Below are 26,026 nucleotides of genomic sequence, written 5' to 3' on the forward strand. Positions count from 1 at the left end.
GCGGCTGTTGAAAGGAAGGAAAGGGCGGTAACTTTCCTGCCACGACCTTCCTTATTTTTGGATCTAAGTCATTGTCCTTTCTTTGCAGCATGATTTAATGCACAAGCACGCTGTAAACGCAGCAATTACAGTATTTTACTGGATGTAAGATCCAGGATCCATCCAGCCTCCTGTTTCCAACGGTGGGCAGCCCAATGCCTGCGAACTCATAAGCGAGACAGGATAAGTGCTGTCTTTCCGCCAAGGTTGGCTCAATAAGTTTTGCAGCCCGAGGTGAAGGACAAGTTGGTGCCTTGCTTCACACGCAAAAGCTTACTGGAATGGCACTGAGGACAGGACAGATAGGAGGCTTGTTCAGGGGGAGCTCAGGACAGGCTTTGTGGCATCCACATTTCTGACCTCCAGCAGCATGGGCGTAGGCAGGGGGGCAGGAGGGGGCAGCTGCCCCCCCCTAGAAGCAAAAAATTAATGTATTTTACAGACCATAACCAGCACTTTTCCCCTCCAAAAACTGAAGTGGGAAGGGCTTTGCTTTAGCAAGAGCAGCTAAGTCTCCGCTTGCTGGGGGGGGGGGACACACAGCTGTAACAAAAACACATCAAATAAATAAAGCAAAGTGACTATCAGAAGTTAAGCAGTTAAGACAATGGAGCAGATATCCCCAGGCAAGTTTCGATAGCTGACCAATTCACCCTATTGTTCTTGAGTGGGAGTTGTTAATGAGCATTCAGGAATCACATTAAGAGTTCTATTGACGATTTAATGAGGGTGCAGAGGATTCAATTTGACTAAGGTGGCTCTGCAAGGCTAAAAGGAAGTGAATAAGAAAGGGGGGGCTGTAGCTTTGACAGACACAGTGATGTTTATAAAAAGCACAGGTGTTCCAGCCTGCCCCTCCTCCTGCATCTGTATACTGTAAATCAGGGGTGGCCACCTCCCAAGAGACTCTGATCTACTCACAGAGTTAAAAACTGGGAGTGATCTACCCCCTTTTGGGGGGGTTCAGGTCAAAGCTGTTGAGTTTTTTTAAACTCAAAAGGTCAAAGCTGTTGAGTTTGGATTCCTAGATCACGGTCTGCAGTTTCTTGAAGATGGACTTCTGGCAAGTGATGGACTGCACCTCACAAAAGTTGGGAGGAATGTTTTTGCCACAAAACTCAAAAACCTCATCAGGAGGGCTTTAAACTGACTTATGTGGGGGAGGGAGACAGTGGTCCTGAAGGTAGGAGTCTATCAAATGCTGAAGATGATCATCCAAATGTCAAGGACCAAATGGAGCAAGCAGCATGCAGACCTAGTGGTGGGACGAAAATATCCTTAAATAAGAGACATGGGGGAATGATCAACGGTCTTCAATGTCTGTATACTAATGCACAGAGCATGGGAAATAAACAAGATGAACTTGAGCTCTTGGTACAGCAAACTAAATATGACATAATAGGCATCACTGAAACCTGGTGGGATGAGTCTCATGACTGGAATGTAGTAATAGAGGGATACAATCTATTTAAGAGAAATAGACCAAACAGGAAAGGAGGAGGAGTAGCTTTATATGTTAGGGATATGTATACCTGTGAAGAGATCCAGGATTTAAAACTTCAAAGCCAAATTGAGAGTATCTGGGTCAAAATTAAGGGAGAGAAAAACAACAGTGATCTCATTGTGGGAGTTTACTATAGATCCCCAAGCCAAACTGAGGACACAGATGATGCCTTCCTGGAACAGATGGCCAAGCATTCCAAAGGAAGTGAGATAGTAGTAATGGGGGATTTCAACTATCCTGATATTTGTTGGATGTCAAACTCAGCCAAGAGCATAAGGTCGAACAGATTCCTCACTGGCCTTGCAGACAACTTCATTGTCCAGAAAGTGGGAGAAGCAACAAGAGGATCAGCCATTTTAGATCTGGTCCTAACCAATAGTGATGACTTGGTTAGTGGGGTAGAAGTGGCAGGATCATTAGGTGGGAGTGACCATGCTCTTCTGGAGTTTATTATCCAGCGGAAAGGAGCAACCAAGCATACTAAGGTCCAAATTCTAGACTTTAAGAAAGCCGACTTCAGAAAACTTAGGGAAACGCTGGGTGAAATCCCATGGACAGTAATACTAAAAGGGAAGGGAGTTCATGATGGTTGGGAGTTTGTTAAAAGGGAGATATTAAAAGCACAACTTCAGGCAATACCAATGAGACGGAAACATGGAAGGTGCCTAAAGAAGCCAGGCTGGCTATCTAAAGAACTTTTGACTGAGTTAAGATTTAAAAGGGATATGTACAAAAAATGGAAAAGGGGGGAAATCTCCAGAGAGGAATTCAAACATATAGCCAGCACGTGTAGAGACAAAGTCAGAAAAGCTAAAGCACAGAATGAACTCAGGCTCGCCAGAGAGGTTAAAAGCAACAAAAAGGGCTTTTATGGGTATGTCCGTAGCAAAAGGAAAAACAAGGAAACAGTGGGGTCACTCAGAGGAGAAGATGGTGAAATGCAAACAGGGGACAGAGAAAGGGCAGAACTCCTCAATGCCTTCTTTGCCTCAGTCTTCTCCAAGAAAGAAAACAACGCCCGACCTGAAGAATATGGAGCAGATGATTCAGCAGGGGAAACACAGCCCAGAATAAGTAAGGAGGTAGTACAAGAATACTTGGCTAGTTTAGATGTATTCAAGTCTCCAGGGCCAGATGAACTACATCCAAGAGTATTAAAAGAACTGGCAGAGGTGATTTCAGAACCACTGGCAATAATCTTTGAAAATTCCTGGAGAACAGGCGAAGTTCCAGCAGACTGGAGGAGGGCGAATGTTGTCCCTATTTTCAAAAAGGGGAAAAGAGAGGACCCAAACAATTACCGCCCAGTCAGCCTGACATCAATACCAGGAAAGATTCTAGAGCAGATCATTAAGCAAACAGTCTGTGAGCACCTAGAAAGAAACTCTGTGATCACTAAAAGTCAGCATGGGTTCCTGAAAAATAAGTCATGTCAGACTAATCTGATCTCATTTTTTGACAGAATTACAAGCCTGGTAGATGAAGGGAACGCTGTGGATGTAGCCTATCTTGATTTCAGCAAGGCCTTTGACAAGGTGCCCCATGATATTCTTGTAAAGAAGCTGGTAAAATGTGGGCTAGACAATGCTACCATTCAGTGGATTTGTAGCTGGCTTACTGACCGAACCCAAAGGGTGCTCATCAATGGCTCCTCCTCATCCTGGAGAGTAGTGACTAGTGGGGTGCCACAGGGTTCTGTCTTGGGCCCAGTCTTGTTCAACATCTTTATCAATGACTTGGATGATGGGCTTGAGGGAATCCTGAGCAAGTTTGCAGATGACACCAAGTTGGGAGGGGTGGCTAACACCCCAGAGGACAGGATCACACTTCAGAATGACCTTAACAGATTAGACAACTGGGCCAAAGCAAACAAGATGAATTTTAACAAGGAGAAATGTAAAGTACTACACTTGGGCAAAAAAAATGAAAGGCACAGATACAGGATGGGAGACACCTGGCTTGAGAGCAGTACATGTGAAAAGGATCTAGGAGTTTTGGTTGACCACAAACTTGACATGAGTCAGCAGTGTGATGCAGCAGCTAAAAAAGCCAATGCAATTCTGGGCTGCATCAATAGGAGTATAGCATCTAGATCAAGGGAAGTAATAGTACCACTGTATTCTGCTCTGGTCAGACCTCACCTGGAGTATTGTGTCCAGTTCTGGGCACCACAGTTCAAGAAGGATACTGACAAGCTGGAACGTGTCCAGAAGAGGGCAACGAAAATGGTCAAAGGCCTGGAAATGATGCCTTATGAGGAACGGCTTAGGGAGCTGGGTATGTTTAGCCTGGAGAAGAGAAGGTTAAGGGGTGATATGATAGCCATGTTCAAATATATAAAAGGATGTCATATAGAGGAGGGAGAAAGGTTGTTTTCTGCTGCTCCAGAGAAGCGGACACGGAGCAACGGATTCAAACTACAAGAAAGAAAATTCCACCTAAACATTAGGAAGAACTTCCTGACAGTAAGAGCTGTTCGGCAGTGGAATTTGCTGCCAAGGAGTGTGGTGGAGTCTCCTTCTTTGGAGGTCTTTAAGCAGAGGCTTGACAGCCATCTGTCAGGAATGCTTTGATGGTGTTTCCTGCTTGGCAGAGGGTTGGACTGGATGGCCCTTGTGGTCTCTTCCAACTCTATGATTCTATGATTCTAGGAAGGGAAGCCCTGTTTTTTGGGGTTTAGGTCAAACTTGTTGAGCTTCTTTTAGGAGGGAGGGAGGCCCATTTTTGTTTAGGGCTTCAGGTCATAGTTCAACTTTTTTTAGGGAGGAGGAAAATTTTGGGTGAGCTTGTTTTAGGGGTGCCAGTGACCTACCAGTGATCTACCACAGACATCCAGTGATCTACTGGTAGATCACAATCTACCTGTTGGACGTGCCTGCTGTAAATCAAGCAGAGAGAAAGCTGCTTACAAGACTCCTCTTGCTGCAGAGTTCCAGCATCACAGCGTCACCCAGAGGCACCCAAAAATATGAGTTATCCCTCTCTCTATTTCTTCCTTCCTTCCCTCCCTCTTCCATCCTTAATAAAATACTGGGGGGGGGGGGGACAGATAAGCCCCACATAGAAAGCCCATCAACATGGGGGGATGACTCTTTCAAATACGGTATTTACCAGTAATTGGGGGGGGAGAGGGGAGAGTTGGCTGCTATGCCTAGGAGTAGGACAATTCAAGAAAGCAGAATGATGCATATGCTATGGTAATATATCAATAGAATCATAGAATTGTAGTCGGAAGGGATCACAAGGGTCATCTAGTCCAACCCCCTGCAATTCAGGAATTTTTTCCTAAGGTGGGGCTTGAACCCAAGATATGGTTGAAATATTATGCTGATATGCAGCAATGCCTTGGAGCTGTCGTGACTGCGGCCATGCCTTGCCTCGCCCTCGCCCGCCCTGCCACCCTCTCTCGCCTGCCCGACCCTCCTGTCCTCTTGCTGCAGAGTTCCAGCATCACAGCGTCACCCAGAGACACCCGTAAATATGAGTTATCCCTTTCTCTATTTCTTCCTTCCTTCCCTCCCTCTTCCATCCTTAATAAAATACTGGGGGGGGGGGCAGATAAGCCCCACATAGAAAGCCCATCAACATGGGGGGTGACTCTTTCAAATATGGTATTTACCAGTAATTGGGGGGGAGGCACCTAGGCCTCTAGGAGTTGGCTGCTATGCCTAGGAGTAGGACAATTCAAGAAAGCAGAATGATGCATATGCTATGGTAATATATCAATAGAATCATAGAATTGTAGTCGGAAGGGACCACAAGGGTCATCTAGTCCAACCCCCTGCAATGCAGGAATTTTTTCCTAAGGTGGGGCTTGAACCCATGACATGGTTGAAATATTATGCTGATATGCAGCAACGCCTTGGAGCCGTCGTGGCTGCGGCCGTGCCTTGCCTCGCCCTCGCCCGCGCTGCCACCCCCTCTCGCCTGCCCGACCCTCCCATCCTCTCCAGCCAAGCAGGGTAGCTGCCAACGCTGCCAGCCCCAGAAGCACAAGGTGGCCGCTGCCGCCGCCGCCACAATATCAGTGGGCCTACTGGCCCTGTAGCCCCGCCCACATTCCCACTTTGTGGCCCCTCCCCTCCCGTGCCTTGGCCCCGCCCCTGAACGACCATGGCTTGCCCCCCCCCTAGTTTTGATCCTGGCTACGCCCCTGTCCAGCAGAGAGAAGCTCAGGAGGAATGGCCGGGTGCTGCCGCCCCACACTTGCCACCTGAAGTGAATGCCCCACCTCTGCCTAGTGGCAGGCCAGCAGTGCAACTCACCTAGCCAAAGTGGCAAAGTTTATGGGCCCCCCTGCAAGGTAGAGCAATACAAACCCCTGTTGGGAAGTGGTGAGGTTTGAAGAAGAGCAGTGTAGGCACCGCTGTATCCTCAGTCCCATCGCTTACTCACGCCACCTAAGGCAGAAAGTGGGGGGCAAACAAAAACCTTTCGGGATTTTCCACACCCACCCACACATTTGGTGGGCAGAGAGGGGAACTCCATTGGTAGAGGGCAGCAAAGCTGTTTGAGGCTCTGCCTCACCTGCCATCTTACTGTGAATTAAGGATTTATTTATTTTTTGATCCTTTTTTGTATCTTTTAATTTTATTTAAAGCTAAGAAGGTGGTTTCAGAAATTATTGAGAATCAGCACTGATCAATTGGTCAGCCAAGTCCTCATTTGGCTGACAGTACTTGAGAGTAACTTCCATTTTTTGTTTGAAAGAGCAATTATTGTTCAAATGACTCTTTGAGGTGGGATTCATTCACATACCATCAAATGTAGGTTGTGCTATTGGAGCTCTTCCGCAACAAACCCATGTCCCCTAAATTTGGCTTTTTGCAATGGTGTAGGTGTAGGCTAACTCTTGCTTGAACTAACCTCCACACAAACAAATAAGAAAGAATGCTCAATAAATAGCTGCCATCTAATCTCCCTGCAAACAAATCAAAATGAATACTGAATAAACAGGTTGTCTGGGACCAACCATAGTGTAAATGTTAAATCCCACATGTGAACTGCACCTGATGGTTGCATTTCTGTTTTACATATTCATAGGCTTCCTCAAGCTGGTTGGCTGCTGTTGGCCTTCCTCACACCCCTGTGACTGGTGCTGCAGTTAAGAGGGATCTTTAATGACAGCACCAGTGATTCAGTGCCCACTTTCTCAGCAAACGGGTCTGCAGATGCTGTAAAAGTACAGAGTAGCATTCCATATACCTTTGCCAGCCAAGGTAAGTGGTCAATGCTACACAATCTCTGTGTGGAGAGATTTTGTGGGGTTCTCCCCCCAATAAGGTTTAACTTTGCAGATTTTAGTTAGAAAGACTGTAAAAGCAACTTGTTTTTAAAATATCTCTAACAATACATTTTTATTATGCTTTTTCTTTTAGTATCTCCTTTAAAAATCTTTCCAATTGCAGTTTGAGGGTATGAAAAAGCAACTTTGATTATTTGGGTAGCGTCTGATTGCTGAGAAGGATTTAAGAAGTGTCAATACTATTTGCAGAGATCTTAAGAAAGTTTGATGAAGTACCCAGACATTTGGTGCGTGTCTCAGAGAAATTTGGGTGCGAATTCAGGACTGAGTCATGATGAATTTGTCAGGATTCCTCTTAAGAAAACCTTTTGAGAAAGGTTGTTTTGGAAAGGGCATCAGATTCTTTCAATATCTTGAGATATTGTTCTCAAGACTGTTCAATGTCTTCAGTGTGGAGTGAGAGGTTTGGCTGTTTGGTTAAGTACCTGTGGCAGCTGATGGAAATAATTTCTCACTGTACTGTAGCTGTGTTTTTACATTATTTCTTTAGAGATTTATGGAACAGATTATAAGGATGCAGATAGTAACTTTAGATATAACATGATCACAACTGGTGAGCATGCTTGCATTGGCACAAATGTTCAATCCATAAATGACCTACCCTGATGTACATCTGACTCCTGTAATTCAGTCAACATTGGCATATTCACTGTAGCCAAAATAGGCATATAAGGTGCAAAAGAATGCCAGAAAGAATGCTGAGATTAGATAGGAGGGTGGATTTCAGTTAAATGTTCAGAAATTCTTACTCATTATAAGAACAGTTTAGCAGTGCCATAGGCTAATGGGAATGTTGTAGAATCTCTGGGGGGATGCTTCTTAGAATATATGATATACTACTTTGGGGCTGGGTGTAAAATTTTCCAACTCTTCCAGCTCTATTTTTTGTTTTTCCTAGACAGACTGTAGTATTTGAACAGAGATACAAGATGAATAAAGGAAAGAATCATTTCCGTACATATGGAAGGCTTGTGATTTTTATAAAATACTAGATAGTATATATTATCTTCCTTCCTTTCTTTTGCTCCTCCAGATTTCTGGCTGTCCAATTTTTTTTAAAAAAGAAAAGTCATCACCTATTGTGTCGCATTCATAAGTTGTGCCTGCATTACAATCTCCTCACCTAAATAATTCCTACTGTTTTGTTGGATACTAACCCTGCATGTCAAAGGAGAAAGATATGAATGGGAATCCTATTGCTGATCATTATGATTACAGACCTACTTCTGGACATGCTGGTGGACAGAAGGGAGACACTTGTGTTGAAAGAGACTGTTTCTTTTCTCCTGCTTCTTACTATGCATCCATAATATCACATCTCCTCAGCCAGCCAGAACCTAACTGTGAGCTGGATCCTAGCTTTCTTCTCCCTCCCTCACAGAAAACTGAACTGCTGTTCCAAAGTGCTGGGAATGGCACATCTTCAAGGGACATCTCCTCCCCGAGTCCTGACTGTGGCTTGATTAACTCTAGTCAGTTCCATAATGAACACCTGCAAGCTAAGAGGGCCAGGGTGGAACATATTATCCGGGGAATGAGCCTGACACCAAACCCTACAGTGCCTGGTATCCAAGTGGAAAGAGAGCAACACCATTTAGAGAAAGTAAAGGGGAGCTATAGAGAGAACAAGAGAAAGCAGAGAGTTCCTCAGCAGCAGCAAAGTCTGCACAAGATTTCTCTGGCAAGAGCTGGCCAAAATGGTATCCAGGTGGAAGAATGCCTCCAGGTGAAAAAGCAACTCCACGTTTTGCAGCAGCAGCTGAAACAACTACAAGAGTGGTTTGCTCTGCCTTATGAGCTGAATGGTTCCAGTCCAAGCCAAGGAAGAATGGAGAAGACTTTGGATTTGCTGAAGGACAAGTTCGGACAAAGCTTGCATAGTCAAGGTGTTTCAAGTGGCCATTGCAGAGATCGTTTTTGTGGAAGCATCCCCAAGACGAGAGGATCTGAATGCTCAGAGAAAGGAACTAGAACAGCAGATTCGCATAGTCTGGCTTCAGAAGACAGAGCTCTTTCAGAGATATTGAAACATGAGTTAATACAGGTGGTGACACAGGCTGTGGACTCTGTTTTGAAGCAAGTATTGCCTGAATCACCAGACCCTCAGCCCCATCTGCCAAGTAGTCCCACAGTAACAGTGTCCTCTACTGGGAGAGAATTTACAGGTGCTGCAGCAAGTGCACCCAGAAAATGGCTTCCTAAGATTTCTTCCCATAAAGGCACCATGTCAGTAGCCACAGAAAAACCTCCAGCTTTCCCTTCTTCTTATCCCATCTGCTCAAAAATGGAGAGAAAACCCGGCCAAGTACCACCCGTGAATTATCCCTTGGTCATGACCTCTGAAGTTCAAGGAAATGGTATTTTTCGCCAAATGCTACTATGTGGTCAGAATAGCCATTGGGGCAGCCCCTCTCCAAAAATGGTCCCTTCTCCAGATTGCTTAGATGGGCCATGGCGACCAATCAAACTGAAGTCATCTGTCATGAGACACCAACCATGTCCAACACCATGTAAATCTGCTGAAAGTTTGGCCTCTCTTCCAGCTTCAAATGCAGAGTTGGCTGAAATGCAAGCTATGATGGACGGAATGTATTTCCCTTCAACACATATATCCTTCCTATATCACCAGCATCTTGTGTCAGCTGTGAGTGGCTGTTAGTGGTAGGCAAATCTGTTCATTGCAGCTTCTCTCAGTTTCTAACTATTTTTTCACCGTTTCCATTGGGTTGTGTTTTTTTTTAATCCTCAGGAAAATTCACCAACCTTCCAGTGCATATTACTTCTAACTATTATATGTTCCCCCCCCACACACACTAATACTGGCACCATCCTTACTGAGATTCAGACATCCAGTTAAAAGTATTTTATTTCAGGAGAGAAAGCAGCATCAGGGGTATTGCAGCAGGGGAAAACAGGTTATGCATTCATCACCCCACTTCAAAATACATCCTCCAAAAGCAGTTTCTAACCAAGTGACCCCAATGGGATTTTTGTTTTACATACACTTGACTGTAGCATTTCACATTGCATTGAGCTAGGATATTTGAACAGCAAATAACGTATTTTGACATTCTGTAACCAGAATCTTACAGGTTTCCCTCATTACATGAAGAAGCGGGACAACTCCGCTACTTTATGTTCTGGATAAATTTATAGAACTTAATCAGAAGTAAGTAAAAGTTTGTCTCATTCATCAAATGGCTCTGCCCTTGTAGGAATGGAGCAATAGAAACATTAACACAGGAGGGGTTTTGCACGTAACTTTTATAGAGATGACCAAAATAGATTATTTACTCCCACCCTGCTAAAATACCCAGGAAGGACCTATTTATTGGCTGACGTGAACAAAATAATAGCAAAAATAGTTGCTAGATTTCTCTTTTCTGCTGCAAAGACTCATGAAGAGATTTTGTTAATTTAATTGTATCTTGGTTTGTTAATGTCCTTAGTTTATATGTAAGTACCATATATTTCAACTTGGTTTTTTAATCTCTTAGCAACAGCAATGTAACAATAGGCTAGGCTAAAAAATGGGCTTTGCAGCTCATCTGTCTCTACCTAGTCCTCCTTAGTACAGTCATACCTCGGTTTAAGTACGCCCCGGTTTGAGTATTTTCAGTTTAAGTACTCTGCGGACCTGTCTGGAACAGATTAATCCACTTTCCATTACTTCCAATGGGAAAGTTCGCTTCAGGTTAAGTATGCTTCAGTTTAAGTACTCCACGGACCGTCTGGAACGGATTAATCCACTTTCCATTACTTTCAATGGGAAAGTTCACTTCAGGTTAAGTACAGACTTCCGGGACCAATTGTGTTTGTAAACCGAGGTACCACTGTTAAGGCACTGTCTCTCTTAAACATTCTCTGTCAGATTAGCGGCCCATAAAGCCGGACCTCAGCATCTGAACTGTTCAAGATTCAACATTGTGTTAAGGGCTCGCATCATGCCCAAACATTTGAGAGCTATCACACCTTTAAGAGCTGTGCAGAAGGAAAAATTATCTTACCGTAGGTGAAGCTTCCCTCACCATTGCAAGTAGTAAAGACACACCTAAACAAATTCTGCCTTCCTTTTAGGATTGGTTCTTTTAGGATCTGGATCTGGGAAGCTTAACTGCACTACATGTGCCTATAGAACAAGAGAGATTTCCAGAAAAATAAATGCCAAGTTGAACAAGTGACTGGTACAATGCAGGATCTCACACTAGGTCAGATACCACTCCTGAAGAACAACTCCTGACCTAGTGTGAGATCCTGCATTGTAATAGCTTTTATCATGGAGAAAACTAACAGGGACGATAGAAACTGCACTCAATAACTTGACTGCTCAGCTTCCTCCCCTTCCTCTTGCTGTGACAAGTTGATTCCTGCAATTAATAGACATGGAACCGCTGCTATACTGTATAATGACGAGAAACAGCATTTGCCAGCCCTAACTCTGCATCAGGAGTTGGCAGCCCTTAAACATTGTTCAGCAATTGTTCAGTAGAGTGTTACACAGCCCCAACTAATGTTAGCTAGGGGGACTGGGAACAGCAAGCAACTTTTTCCTTGACTCCGAATTACATCCAGGAAGCTTTGACCCCTGGCCATCTGAAAAAGGCTAAGCTGATGTTCTTTTTCTCTCGCTATCCCACATCTTCTCTGCTGAAAACCTACTTCCTAGATGTCCAGGTAAAAGTATTTGGCTTCTTGTATTCCAAAGAAATGTAAAAATATGTGCAGGTGTTAATTTATTACATATCAGGTTATGCATTGTTCCAAGAAACTGAAAGAGGGAGAAAGGTATTGCAAGAAAGAAGTACCAGCTAGCAAATGTGCATACCAGTGTGTACAAAAAAATTGTAATTGAGGGGTGGGTGAGGGGTTGTTTGTTTGTTTGTTGTTTTTATTATGTATTTGTGTTTTTATATTTTATTTTTATGTTGTGAAGGAGCCTGGGATGAAGGCTGTATGGATGAAGGGCTGTATACAAATTTAATAATTACAAAATGAATAATAATTTTAGACTGTACCACTTCTGCCTGTCTGCCTAGTCCCCAGCCTCTCATTTGGATAAAATGTTTCATTCTGGGGTTGGTTTTTTTTATTGGTGAGCTATATTAGGTTCAACTTTGACGGAGAAAGGAGGAATGTAAATGATTAAAATAATACATTGGATTGGATCAGTACATCCTCTGTATGGTTGTGGCTGTCAGGCTGGAATCAGAGCATACCACAAAACAGTTCAGAATTTCCCTGACTTTTCTCATGAATGAAGTGCAAGGCTTCTTCAGAGATGAGTGGTGGAGCTTTGGTGGTCCCTAGTGACAGTTTACAGAGTAGCAACATTATTATGCTTATTCACAATGGATGGCCGGGGTGGGTGGGTGGGATGGATGGCCCATTGGTGCTATAGACTTATAGAGGCATTGCTTTCCACAATAAGTTGAAGGAGGAATTAAAACAGAGGTTTGACCTGGTGTTTGATATAATGCATATAAAAAGGTAAAGGGACCCCTGACCATTAGGTCCAGTCGTGACCGACTCTGGGGTTGCGCGCTCATCTTGCATTATTGGCTGAGGGAGCCGGCGTACAGCTTCCAGGTCATGTGGCCAGCATGACTAAGCTGCTTCTGGCAAACCAGAGCAGCACATGGAAACGTTTACCTTCCTGCTGTAGCGGTTCCTATTTATCTACTTGCATTTTTATGTGCTTTCGAACTGCTAGGTTGGCAGGAGCTGGGACCAAGCAACAGGAGCTCACCCCGTCACAGGGATTCAAACCGCTGACCTTCTGATCAGCAAGCCCTAGGCTCAGTGGTTTAACCCACAGCGCCACCTGGGTCCCTTCATAATGCATATATTCCCAGTAAAAATCTGGCAGAGCTTATCTTTGTGGGCAAGACCTACTAATATGGTTGCTTGAAAGTGCGTCTTGATTAGCAAAGGACATGTTTCTCTCTGAATTATTCTTTTAGTTCAAGGGTTGCTAACATAGGCCTCTCCAGGTTTTGTTGAACTCCAACCTCAGCCAGCATATCAGGGATGATGGGAGACAGATATAGCGTAGAAAAATCTAGAGGATCACATCAGCCACACAATCTATCTGGGAGCTTCTTCCCCATGTCCCTTTATTTTAAAGTGACTTCTGCTCCAAAAGGAAGGGACAAGGTGGAACCTGCTAATTAAGAAGACAAGTGGTCTGCATTAGGGGAGTCATATGCCCATGACTCATTGTTTCTGCTCCTGTGTTCATGCTCCTTCACCCATGGGTGTTTTCAATGTTTTGCCTTCCAAAATCTGTCTCAATATTTCCCATCCACACAGGTGGAAGGTGCTTGTTAGGATGTATATACTGTATCCAAGAATACCATGTTACATGCTCTTTCCATAGTTCACCCGCTGCATCACCTCCCAGCTCATCAAGTGGTTTAGCAACTTCCGTGAATTTTATTACATCCAGATGGAAAAGTTTGCCAGGCAAGCCATCTTGGAGGACGTCACAGATCCCAGCGACCTCATTGTTACCAGGGACTCGGAGCTCTTCCGGATCCTCAATGTGCACTACAACAAAGGGAATGATTTTGAGGTGAGGTTACACTTGCCACATGGTTTTATTTTGCCTGTTGTGGCATTTTTTCTGAGAAAATGCCCTTTTTACCAGAACAAGATAACTCCCTGCAACATAAGGGCATAAACAGTGAAACAGAACACTTTAGGCTGTGTAGAAATGTTGTCTTCGAAGCAAACTGGGTCCCCCCCCCCAAATATGCTTTTGTACATTGCAGGTGGCAATTTTATATGCCTTCGTACAATTGTGTCATCTAATGTGGCAGTGTGTGCATCTGTCTGTACACACAGATCAACTTTTTTTTCAAGCTAGTGCACAACAATGTTCTTTATTCCCCTCTCCTCAATTAGTGTTTTAATATAATTAAACAAACTTAGGATATTCGAGACATCCACTTTGATGAAGATCAGTCCACCCTATGCAGATGTCAAATTGACCAGTGGCTGCTACATAGTCCTAACTTACTTTCTTCTCTGTCTGTAGGTTCCTGATGGCTTCCTGGATGTTGCTAGTCTGACCCTTCAGGAGTTCTTTAGTGCTGTCAGGGCAGGGAAGGATTTGGAGCCGTCCTGGAAAAAGCCGATTTACAAAATAATTTCCAAACTAGATAGTGAAATACCAGATGCATTTAAATCCTCCACTTGCCCCAAAGAGCTTAACCAAGGTTAATGTGCAGTTATCATGCCAACTGGTACATGCGACTATAAAACAAAACTACCCCTTGAAGAAGAGGCTGGCCAATGTCAGCGAGATTGGACTTCGTAAAGAGCGTATAGTACCATCAATAGGCTGATTCCTTTGTGGAGTAAAGTATATGAAAGGCACTATTCTGTGGTGGGGAACCTCCTCCTTTCCATCTGCTGGTACAGTACTGTATTCCTAAATGGCTACTATGTCCATTGTCAGTTCTACATACTGTGTTACTCTCATTATGTCAGTGTTCGCTGGGGCTGAGGGAAGCTGTAGTCCAAAACATCATTCTGGACCACACTAGGCTGATGAATTTAATCCAGGGTTCGCTAAACCTGGAGACCTCTAGGTTTTTATTTATCATATTTATACACAACTGTTCTGCCAAGGGACCCAACGTCCGCTGGCTCCAGCCAGCATGGTCAGTAAGAAGGGATGCTGGGAGCTGTAGCCAAGCAATGTCTGGATGTCACAGGTTAGTTCCCCTTGATGTAAACCTTGCCAAGCCCCCTACACGAAAAGCCAAGCTTTCCACAAGCCCAACTGTATCCTCTTATGTTTGTTATTTGACTACTGTAGTCTCAACCCCCCATTTTGCTAAAGCTCCAAACCCAAAACTGTGTGCCTGTAAATAAACTATCGTAAAAGCTTCTGTAAACCTTCACAAGAACTTCAGTTTTGCCTGTGAGCAGCCCACAGCGTTATGCATGTTTACTCAGAGGTACCGGTAAGTTCCATTGTATTCAATGGAGCTTTGCTATGATTAAGTACTGTATAGATAGGACTGCAACCCTTAAGTAACTTGGCACTGCTTTTCTTATATTCAAATGCAGCTTGTTATTTTTTCTCTTCTGTGTATTTCTAATGTGCCCCTTGGTGTTGTCAGATGGAATAATTTTGAGCACTCTTCCTCAGTTTCTCTGGAAGTTGCAGTAAGCATACTTTAAGCCCATTTGAAGTATCCAGTTCTATGCCTTAGGTTTTGCTGACATTATATAGTTTTCAGTTTAGCATTCCTACATTGTATAGATTTGGTGCCCAGTTTATTATAAAATAAACAGGATGAGCAGGATGTTATTATGAAGAAGCAAGAGGTTGTCTGAGATGTTGTGAAATTAGGGACAAATAAAAAGGAATACAAAAAAAATGCAAAAAATGCACTAACCTTGCACTCAGTTATTACAGTAAATCTTATGCTTAAGCATTCCAAATTCCAGCGATAGGTCCTTCTATCATTAAAAAAGTTGGCAAAGTTTAGCCAATACATTATGGTCCACTGGAGTTCTTTCTCCCATGTTCTAGCCAGACATGTGTTTATATATTCTTCTGGTTTCCGTCCAGAGAGACTGAGGCAATCCAGTAAAATGGGTCACATATAAATAATAAAATTATTAATATAGACACTTATAGTAATTTGTTTCCCTTAATCCCCAGTTATATGGATAACCTGGTCAAGTGGAAACAGACTGAGATGTGCTCAATGAGGCTGTATTCACTGTTTCCTCCAGTTGGTTAGCTATGTCTGAAAGAATTTACAGACGTGTAAAGTAAAAAGGGAAGTTTTCTGCTACTTTTTGAGGGGAATATTACAGTAAGGCAAAAATGGCTACTCCCTCTGCATATTGTTACTTCCTTCCCACTTCTCTGTGTAGAAGGCGATTGAGAGGGACAGCACATAACCCCAAGATTGGTTTCCTTTGGAAGGAGAGACCACTGGAGGCTTAGGGCATTTTGTTAATATTTGAGTTTATTTACAAATACACAACATAATCACAGGTATAGGGAAACAGCGCAACATGCCACTTTCCACTTTTAGTTTTCCTCGAACTTTCCTTCGTAGATGAGCGGCGAGTGAGGCGCTGCGGAGCCCACCTCGAACTCCAGGCAGCAGGCGGAGGGGCGGAGTTTGCGAGTTGTATGCAGATAAATAGTCGCCGCGGAGCATTGTGGGGAGGCGCGAACCGGGGCGCAAGGCGGATATGGAGAGGTTGGGGCTCCGTCAGGCTGGGCTGGTAGATGATGCCCGGCTGCGGGCGAGCGAAGGGAAGCTACGACAGAACCCTTGAGCGACTTTTGGTGTGCTCGCTATGCTCTGGAAGAGCGCGGGAGGACGGCGGCCCGGGTCCGGCCTGAGCAGAAAGCATACTTACCTGGCAGGGGAGACACCTTGATCATGAAGGAGGTTTTCCCAGGGTGAGGCTCATCCATTGCACTGCGGGTGTGCTGACCCCTGCGATTTCCCCAAATGCGGGAAACTCGACTGCATAATTTGTGGTAGTGGGGGACTGCGTTCGCGCTTTCCCCTGATAACTCATGTGCAAAAAACAGAGAAAAAGAGCATGCTTATAGGCTGAAGCTGGGGACACTTTAGAACTTCTAACTGTGTGTGTTTCTCGTTAGCTTCGGACCGACTCCAAGTGCTTTCCCCGTCTTAATTTGTTCTAGTTATTTTGTTCCTTTTGCATGGTAATTTTTATTAGTCTGTTTTAGCGTTGTGCGATTTTTCAATATTTTTTTTCAATATGTTGGCCAAAATCGATATATATTCAATATAGTGGCCTTGCAATACACAGCATTCTATCGCTCCTCATATGGGAGAGAGCAAGGCAGCCACTTCAAGGCACTGAGGCTGAGCAGCTTTTCTCAGCAGGAAACCAGCAGCGGCCACAGTGGATATGCATCTTTGCTGGCTACCCCACTGATGGTGGCTTGATGCAACCCCCATCATCACCATCCCCTCCCACTCAAACTATGCGGTGGAGGTGGCTCCGCTTCCTCTCCTCGCCCACCCACCCCATCTCTGCGGCTGCTCCTTCCCACATCCTCACGCCTAACCCCAAATTTCAGACATCATGATATATTGGAATAGCACAATGTTTAATTGTTATATCACGACATTGAAAACCAGGTATCGCCCAGCCCCAGTCTGTTTTTTAGTAAATCTAAAATCCTTTGTTTCTTAGGCACAGCTGAACTTAATGGTCAGGGGTCCCTTTACCTTTACTTTAACCCACATTGTGTTAAAAAAAATTCTTTGCAGAGGTAACTGCCATAGAGTTATCAAAACTTTCAAAAGTAGTGAGTCCGTGGCTTGGCTTTTGAAAAATAGGGAGTCCTCAGTAATTAGCAATTGGGAACACTGCTTTAACGCTTTTGACAAAATCCCCTGTGATATTGTTGTGGAGAAACTAGTAAAATGTGGACTGGATGAGGTAACTGTTAGATGGTGTTGTAGCTGATTGACCAAAACCCAAAGAGTGCTCATTAACTGCTCCGCATCAACCTAAGCGACAAGTCAAAAGAGGCCATGCTTGCACCTGTTCGTTGCAGTGGTGCCCTAATATAACAATAGCTTTTCAAACACCATTATGCCCCTTACACTAAACTGTATTAAAAGCATAATCTACTACAATAAACGTATCAGTATGCTCTTTTTCTGTTTTTTGCACATGAGTTATCAGGGGAAAGCGCGAACGCAGTCCCCCACTACCACAAATTATGCAGTCGAGTTTCCCGCATTTGGGGAAATCGCAGGGGTCAGCACACCCGCAGTGCAATGGATGAGCCTCACCCTGGGAAAACCTCCTTCATGATCAAGGTGTCTCCCCTGCCAGGTAAGTATGCTTTCTGCTCAGGCCGGACCCGGGCCGCCGTCCTCCCGCGCTCTTCCAGAGCATAGCGAGCACACCAAAAGTCGCTCAAGGGTTCTGTCGTAGCTTCCCTTCGCTCGTCCGCAGCCGTGTGCATCATTTACCGGCCCAGCCTGACGGAGCCGGGACCTCTCCAAGCCCGCCTCCCTCCCCGGTTCGCGTCTTCCCACAATGCTCCGCGGCAGCGCTTCATCTGCATGCGGGAGTCGCTCCGCCTCCGCCTTCTTGCGCTCTTCCCTTCCAAAGCCGCGTTCCGGCCAAAGAGGGGGCGGAGCTGCTGACTTATTTCCAGCGGCCGCCTAGGTTTAGGGCGCCGCCGGAGGAAGAAAAGCTGGTTTAAGCGGCGTTTGTTAGTTTGCCTTGTCCTCGCGCTGCCGAGCACCCGGCTTGCAAGTGCGATGACCAGGCACGCTTTGGCTACACAGCCCAGGAGACAGGGCGGGACTGATTTCATTATTCGCTCACATTCCCAGACCATTTTTCCGGCCTCTTTTGCTCTGCTCCTACCATGCTAGAGTTTTGCTCAGGACAAACTTTAAAAACCTAAAAGTTATTATAGTTAACACAATACCACAGAGAAAGCAATTAGAGCCACTCTCACGAGGAGAAGCTTCTAGACAAAGCAGAGGCAGAAGAGTGACAGAAAAGACAATCCACACGAACATGACCGGTAGCCTCAGGATTAAAAAATAAACCACCGGGTCGTGGGGAAACGGTGAAAATCCATTAAGAATAAATAATCAGAAAGTGACAGCTACATGGAAAAGAAACCTCTATTAGCTGAATACTGAATGTCTTCTACAGTAGTTCCTCTGCGCTCTTGCTCGTTCCATGAACGCCATAGGATGGCGCTGCTGGAAAGCTGTTGTCTCTGGAGAAGCACATATGAAGACCGGACAACTTCGTACGGAGACCTGTGAAAAACACGCATGTTAATATTAGAACGTTAGATAAAAAGCCCTTCGGGATGACACCCAAGGTCCACTAGGGGCAACGTTCTTCTCACGACAGCCAACCACTTCGTGGATAGCCCACGAGCAAGGCGTGATTCCTTCTGTTTCAGTGTATCTTAAGAAGTGTGCATGCACACGAAAGCTCATACCTATGACAAACTTAGTTGGTCTCTAAGGTGCTACTGGAAGGAATTTTTTTTATTTTGTTTTAGCAGCTGGCATTCATTACACAAGTTTTTCCTGCTGACTAAACGCCGGTGTTCTGAACTCTCTCCACACAAACTACGACAAAACACAACTTAAAATGTTAAACAAAACACAAGCCGGAATCTTAATGAGCATAAGTATTTTAATTAAATAAAAAAAATCCTTCAGTAGCACCTTAAAGACCAACTAAGTTTTTATTTTGGTATGAGCTTTCGTGTGCATTAAGCAAGACATACTAATTCTGTTTTTTGTACATGAGTCATCAGGGGAAAGCGCGAACGCAGTCCCCCACTACCACAAATCATGCAGTCGAGTTTCCCGCATTTGGGGAAATCGCAGGGGTCAGCACACCCGCAGTGCAATGGATGAGCCTCACCCTGGGAAAACCTCCTTCATGATCAAGGTGTCTCCCCTGCCAGGTAAGTATGCTTTCTGCTCAGGCCGGACCCGGGCCGCCGTCCTCCCGCACCACTTCAATGCACAGCGAGCAGACCAAGCCCCGCCCGAGGGCCCCATTCCTGCTTCCCTTCACTCGCCCGCACCCGGCCAATCATCCACCGGCCCAGTCTGACGGAATCCTGACCTCTTCGAAGCCCCGCGAAGCCCGTTTCGTGCTCCCCCATAATGCTCCGCGTCGTCGTCTCATCTGCATGCAGGAGTGGCTCCGCCTCCGCCTCCTCGCGCTCTTCCTTGCCAAGCCTTGCTCTGGCCAACGGCCTCTTTCCAGCGGCCGCCTCGGTTGTACAGTAGTCCTTGTACTGTTGAGCCCTTGGCGCCTTGCCTGCCATTATAAGGGCAAGGACCAGGCACGCTTTGGCTGCACACACAGCCCAAGAGACAGGCCGGGGCTGGTTATCCACTCCCCCCCCCCCCCCAGGTTGAAGAAATAGATTTCAGTGATTCCTAAGGCGTTATTACTCACATTTGTCCGCCCAATTGGTCCGCCTCTATTGCTGTGCTCCTCTCATTCCCCACCCTTCAGCTACTGAATCCAGTTCGGGACAAACTTTGTTAACCTAACTTGTACAGTACTTAGCAAAAATACCACAGGGAAGGCGATCGGAGCCACTTTCCCAATGAAAAGCTACTGAGCAAAACGGAGGCAGAAGAGTTGCCGCGAAAACGATCCTCACGAACCTGACCGAATGCCTTGGGCCCTCGCTTGGCATTAAAAAGAAACCTGGGGTGCGGTGGGCAGTGAGAACGTTATGAGAACAACTAGAGTGGAAATTAAAGCCAGATGCAAAAGAAACCCCCTTCAGCTATTACCTGAAAAATATTCAAAATATACAGGATTTCCACTGAAATCTTGTGCTTTCCATGAACGCCGTAGGATGGCGCTACTGCAAAGCCATTGTCTCCGGACAAGCTAACAAAGCCAGGGCAACTTCGCATAGTTTCTTGTGGAAATGCAATCTGTTCATGTTAGACCCTAAGAAAACGCGGGTGAGACCCAATACGTACTTGGTGCAGCGCTCGCAAACAGACGTCCCGCGCTCTTGTTTCCTAGCAACTAGCACTCATGTGCACGCAACTTCACTGACCAAAGTACGGCCAGTACTCTGAGCTATTCGCTTTTAATAAGAACTGCAACAAAGCTCAACGTTGAAAACTACGTAAAATTAAGGCCGGTATAAGAAGTAATGATTTAGATACATGAATTCTATTTTTTGCACATGAGTTGTCAGGGGAAAGCGCGAACGCAGTCCCCCACTACCACAAATTATGCAGTCGAGTTTCCCGCATTTGGGGAAATCGCAGGGGTCAGCACACCCGCAGTGCAATGGATGAGCCTCACCCTGGGAAAACCTCCTTCATGATCAAGGTGTCTCCCCTGCCAGGTAAGTATGCTTTCTGCTCAGGCCGGACCCGGGCCGCCGTCCTCCCGCGCTCTTCCAGAGCATAGCGAGCGCACCAAGGCCCGCCCAAGGGCTCTGTCCCCGCCTCCCTATGCTCGCCCGCAGCCGGGCATCATCTACCGGCCCAGTCTGATGGAGCCCCGATCTTTCCATGCCCGCCCCGCGCCCCGGTTCGCGTCTCCCCACAATGCTCCGCGGTGGCGCTTCATCTGCATACAGCTCTCAAACTCCGCCCCTCCGTGTCTCCTCGTCGCCATCTGCTGCCCAGAGTTCGAAGTTCGGGAAAGCAAGCGGCGGCGGGTGGCCAGGGTGTAGTAGGCGGTGCTAAGAGGAAAGAGCAGGATTGGGGGGAGGGGGGATGAGTGAGTGAATCTTCGGTGGGAACAGTGCTGGTGTCAGGCTATTTTGCGCCCTTGACAAGTTTAATTACTTGCACCCCGAAATAGAAATTGCTAACTTCGGTTTTAGAAAGCAAAATAATAATAATAATTAAAAACACAAAACCTGAAACTGCTCAATTTATTTTAAATTGGAAGAGTAAGTGATACAACTATCTTTTATTGTCTTTCTCAAATGTAAAAGAAAATGTTTTAGTGTACAACTAATTGTATATAAGTGTGCTCCTCAAAGGTCAGTCCTGAGTCCCTTTGAAGTCTGCACCCTAGACAACGGCATAGTTGGCTTAATGATAGCAGCAGCCCTGGGTAGGAAGCCTCTGAAACCTGTGCAATGGCACCAGGCTGTCTTATGTGGCTTCCTTTTCCCACTCTGCAGCATAAAATGTGCTTTAAAAGTATGTGTACACAGCTGGGTTCCTTGTGTAACCATTGTGTGCTAAACTTTATCCACAGCCATCTGATTTGAATTCAATATTGCTCAGGCCTCACTTAAACTTTTTCTGGGTCTGTCCTAACCCTCCTTTTAAGATTCCCTTTATATTCCTTTGGATGCCAACAACAAAAGGAGGAAGCATTGGGGCAGGGAAAAGGCAGTTGGGTTACCATACCTCCATTATCCTTTCTATGGGGATGGATAATTTGTCAGTGGTAGTACCTATGCTTTGCATGCAGAAAGTCCCAGGTTCACTCCATATGTGTTTTTTTAAAGGATCAGGTAGGTGTTGTGAAAACATTCTGCCACAGTACCTGCAAACCTACTGTTAGATCTGATAAAAGACCAGTTACCTATGTTCTAAATTCTCTCTTCCCGAGACAGATTTGCATTGCTTGTTATTGTTGTTTGTAATATCAATGTGTACAGTACATGTAACTAGACCTTAAGACTGGAACCAATATTTATCTCTGTGGTGGAACAGAAGAAGTTTCCTTTTTAATATTACAGTGGCATCGTTTCAGTTTTCTTCAGAATCAAAACAAATTGGTAGGGCGGTGAGGCAGCCCCCCCATCTAATCCAGCAAGTTTTGTGGCTCTAACTTCCTTTTTCATGTTATTGTGTCATTTGTTTTGTGCTGTATTGTAAACCCCACTGAAATCTGATATGATGAAAGGTGGTGCAAAAATGTTTTAAATAAAGGGCTACATTAATGTTCAGATGTATTGCTACTTCCATACTAAGTAAACTAACTTTTACAACAGTTCCAGCACTGCTCCTGTTGTTAGTTGTATGAATGGGCATAGGCAGGATTTTTGTTAGGTGCGGGGCAGGCCTCTTTTTTTGGGGGGTGGGAGAACCTCAGTTTGCTATGTATTATTATTATTATTATTATTATTATTATTATTATTATTATTATTATTATTATATTCACTTATTCCAATCAGTACAAACACCAAACTAAAAAGACACGTACACCAAAAAACCATAACAATAACACAAATTGACAACACGAATTTAGATACAGTAATATCCCTATGCCTATTCCTTGTTTATCCCCCCTCTATTTCTCACTGTTATCCACCTTGTCACTTATTCGTTCCAAATTTCTTGATATTTATCCATTCTTATTTTGTGTCAACAAGCAATTATTTCATATGCAGCTAATCTGTCTATATTATCAATCCATATGCTCAGTGGAATCAAAACATTTCCGGAATGTAATTTAGAATTAAATTCAGTTCCCCTAACTAACAATTTCTTTTTATTACTTTTGCTATAAATATCCTCACCTTGCTCCAGAATGGTCTGATCGTTGGGCAGTTAATCAGCATATGTATTAAGTTCCCATTTTTACTCCCACATCTCCAGCAATTATCTGCACTTGTTATTTTCTTGTGATATAATATTGCTGGAGTCCAGCCTCTAAATACTATTTTCTGTTGAATAAGTCTAAGTCTTAAATCCACAGAGGCTTTATCTATTGATTTTATACTTGTCTCCCATATATCATTTGTTACCTGTACTCCTAGCTCTTTACTCTATTTTTGTCTTTCATATTCTAAATTGTATTTCTTCCTGTTAAGTAAAGTTTTATATAGTACAACTGTAGGATTTTTTGTTTTTGCTGCAGAGATTAAATCTTGTAACTGCATGGGTTTTTCCGATGCTGCTATAGCGTCAGGGCCAAACTGCTTTTCCAACATATGTTTCAATTGGATATATTGCCAATGTGTTTCACTGGTTAGTCCGTACTTTACTTGCAAAGTCTTATATTCCACAAATTTGTAGTTCTCATCAATTAATTGATTCAGTGTCAAAGCACCTTTTTTCATCCAGTTTTGCCAAATTATTACTTGATTTTCAATTTTTTGTTTTGGGTTGGCCCATGTTAATTTCTCATGCTGATAAGGGTCATCCTTATTATTTTTATTTATGTTAATCCAATTTTTATAGGTGCTTTAATAATCTCCAGATTAATGCGATATTTCTTAGAGTTGGAGCTGAGTTTGGTCCACCCCACAAGAGGTTCAATGAAACTATATTCGAGAGTAGCCCAATTGGGATTCCTGCTTGCTCTCCAACAATTAGTCTTGCTCAGCAGGTATGCCTGGTGATACAATTCCAGATTTGGGAGTCCAAAACCCCCTTCCTTAGTTGGAAGTTGCATTTTATGTAATGATATTTTTTGTGGCTTTGTACCCCACAGGCACAATCTATATATTTATTTTTTGAAAATATAAATTGAGAATACAGTGGTGCCTCGCTAGATGAATTTAATTCGTTCCACGGGCCTTTTCTTATAATGAAAAATTCGTCTAGTGAATCCCATAGGAATGCATTGAATTTTTTTTGCCCATAGGAACGCATTAATTGAATTTCAATGCATTCCTATGGGAAACCGCGATTCGCTAGACGAATTTTTCATAAAACGAATTCGTCTAGCGAGGTAACCTCCGCTCGAAAAATCCTTTCGTTAAGCGGAAATTTCGTTAAGCAGGGCATTCGTTAAGCGAGGCACCACTGTATATAGTTTGCTATGTATTTTTATTATATTTTATTGATGGGGAGGGGGGGGGACAGCTGCCCTGCTCTGCCTATGCCCACGGGTGTATGTATTTTATATGCTATCAACATTCAACTATCGAACACAGGTTAATGAAGATTTTTCATCCTGAGGACCTCATTCCCTTTGGGGCAATCTTCCAGGAGCCACATGTCAGTGATGGGCAGGGCTAGAGGCAAAACTGGGCAAAGCAACAAATGTAAATTTTACCTTTGTATAGTAGGCTAGCTTCTGCGCAGCCTTACCCTTCTCCATCCTGGCAAGCAAGTGGCAATATTAGAGTTAAATTACACATACCAGCCAGGCATAAACTCTCAAGGAGTGTGTGAAGCAGGGTGGTGGTGGCTGTGGAAAGTCTCAAGGGTCTTGGAGGGCCACGTCTGCCCCTTGCCACTGGCCATGCAGAAAGTTAAGCAGAGCTACCTAAGTGAGCACATCCTGGCAAGGCCGGCATGGGAAGAAATCACATGGTTCCTTTTACCCACATTAAGGCGTGACATTATTACCATACTTCAATGGCTCATTTATGAATCAGATTTGAGTCCTACAAGTTCATTTTCTGTCTCTCTGTGTTGGGCATTACAACTCATTCAAGAAAAAGGATCTGAAACACATACGCTGGAGAACAAACCAAAAACTGCTTTAAAAATTGTTTATTTTTCACAAAATACATACGTAATCAGCAAATGTTCTTATAATAGAAATTAAGCTTAGCAAGTACAGGGCAACACTGTAGCAAACAATCCTGCTATAACAGGAATAATCATTAATCTGCCATTTTAGTGAGCGGCTTTCAGGAAACACCTATTTTCATTTTATTGTATGAAACGAAACAAAGCAATGCAAAGTGCTGTTTTGGGTGTGTGCAACAGTTACAAATGACTCAACAGTAGTTGTTCTTTAGCATCATCTTGCCAGCATCCTACATTTAGGTGGCACAAGAGCTTCTGTTTCATTTGATTTTTTCAAATTTTCTTGTTTTTCCAAGTTTATTTATTACTTACATTTATAAAATACTCACCACTCTGTAAGATCCCAGGGCAGATAATGCACAATAACGGAATAAATTTAAATGTAATTAAAATGGCACCAAATCCATAAAAACAGTCCAGTAGTACCATGAAAAAAAGCTGTACCCACTCAACGACTTCCTAATGCCTCTGTGAAGAGATACTGTACCAGTATGTTCTAAAATCTTTCAATGGCGGTGGGTCTGCCTTCTCTCCAGAGGGAGGGGGATAGTTCCACACACAGCCACCACCAAATGTGGCCTTATCTTGCATCACCACATAGCGAAGCCACACTATTTTCCCTTCTTTCCTTACTTGATTTGCCAAGTTCCATAACAGTAGTGCAGAAATACTTTGGGAGTGACAGAAGTAAAAGACACCATTGTGTATAAAGCAACTGCTGCTTTGTCCTCATTTTTTGCCAGGTAAGGCTAACAGCACTAGGTAAAAACAAAATTTTACTGATACAAAAACAAACCAAGGGTCTTGGGTAACCAATGATGTGGGAGAGGAAAAGGCCTCTTACCTTATAACACAGCTACAGCATGGTTCAATGTGGGCAAGTAACCTTCTAAACTTCCATTGAAACCACTGTCTTCTAGACAGTGTGAAGTAGAGAACAGCGTATTGGACTGAACCAGGGTTTCAACCCCTCTTCAGTCACAAAGGTCATTGGAAAACCTCAGGCCAGTCACACACAAATCTCTTGCACAGGGTGGTTCTGAATATAAATGGAATAATCCCTGCACTCCTCAGAGGAACAGTGGGATACAAAGGTGAAGCACACATGCATATCGTGTCAAGGTAAAGGGTCCAGCTTTGTCCCTTAAGCATTTAATGAGCAAAACAATTCTTACT

General features: G+C 44.1%; 1 protein-coding gene and 4 non-coding genes across 5 annotated transcripts; 2 read left to right on the forward strand and 3 right to left on the reverse strand.

The window, feature by feature from the left end:
* The first annotated feature begins 7,993 nt into the window (after positions 1–7,993).
* On the forward strand, positions 7,994–14,070 carry PROX2 (prospero homeobox 2). Its single transcript, XM_035097217.2, has 4 exons — positions 7,994–9,456; positions 11,415–11,522; positions 13,225–13,419; positions 13,885–14,070. Exons 1-4 carry the CDS (start codon positions 8,011–8,013, stop codon positions 14,068–14,070), a joined length of 1,935 nt encoding a protein of 644 aa, XP_034953108.1. The 5' UTR covers positions 7,994–8,010.
* Positions 14,071–16,233: 2,163 nt separating this feature from the next.
* LOC118075551 (U1 spliceosomal RNA) lies at positions 16,234–16,397 on the forward strand. Its single transcript, XR_004691401.1, has one exon. It is a non-coding gene; the product is annotated as a U1 spliceosomal RNA (small nuclear RNA).
* A 1,152-nt stretch (positions 16,398–17,549) lies between these two features.
* LOC118075553 (U1 spliceosomal RNA) lies at positions 17,550–17,713 on the reverse strand. The gene has a single exon (XR_004691402.1). It is a non-coding gene; the product is annotated as a U1 spliceosomal RNA (small nuclear RNA).
* Positions 17,714–19,164: 1,451 nt separating this feature from the next.
* Positions 19,165–19,328, reverse strand: LOC118075567 (U1 spliceosomal RNA). The gene has a single exon (XR_004691407.1). It is a non-coding gene; the product is annotated as a U1 spliceosomal RNA (small nuclear RNA).
* A 1,258-nt stretch (positions 19,329–20,586) lies between these two features.
* Positions 20,587–20,750, reverse strand: LOC118075555 (U1 spliceosomal RNA). Its single transcript, XR_004691403.1, has one exon. It is a non-coding gene; the product is annotated as a U1 spliceosomal RNA (small nuclear RNA).
* Positions 20,751–26,026: the final 5,276 nt, after the last annotated feature.

The sequence above is a fragment of the Zootoca vivipara genome, chromosome 1, assembly GCF_963506605.1.
Source record: "Zootoca vivipara chromosome 1, rZooViv1.1, whole genome shotgun sequence".
NCBI classification, from domain to species: Eukaryota; Metazoa; Chordata; class Lepidosauria; order Squamata; family Lacertidae; genus Zootoca; species Zootoca vivipara.

Bases quoted from the DNA above. Each gene is read 5' to 3' on its own strand.
- PROX2 (XM_035097217.2), top strand. From the start codon at position 8,011: ATGTCAAAGGAGAAAGATATGAATGGGAATCCTATTGCTGATCATTAT. The intron at 9,457-11,414 runs ATATCCTTCCTA...ACTCCGAATTAC, and splicing joins TGTATTTCCCTTCAACACAT to ATCCAGGAAGCTTTGACCCC. The intron at 11,523-13,224 runs GTAAAAGTATTT...CTCTTTCCATAG, and splicing joins CCTACTTCCTAGATGTCCAG to TTCACCCGCTGCATCACCTC.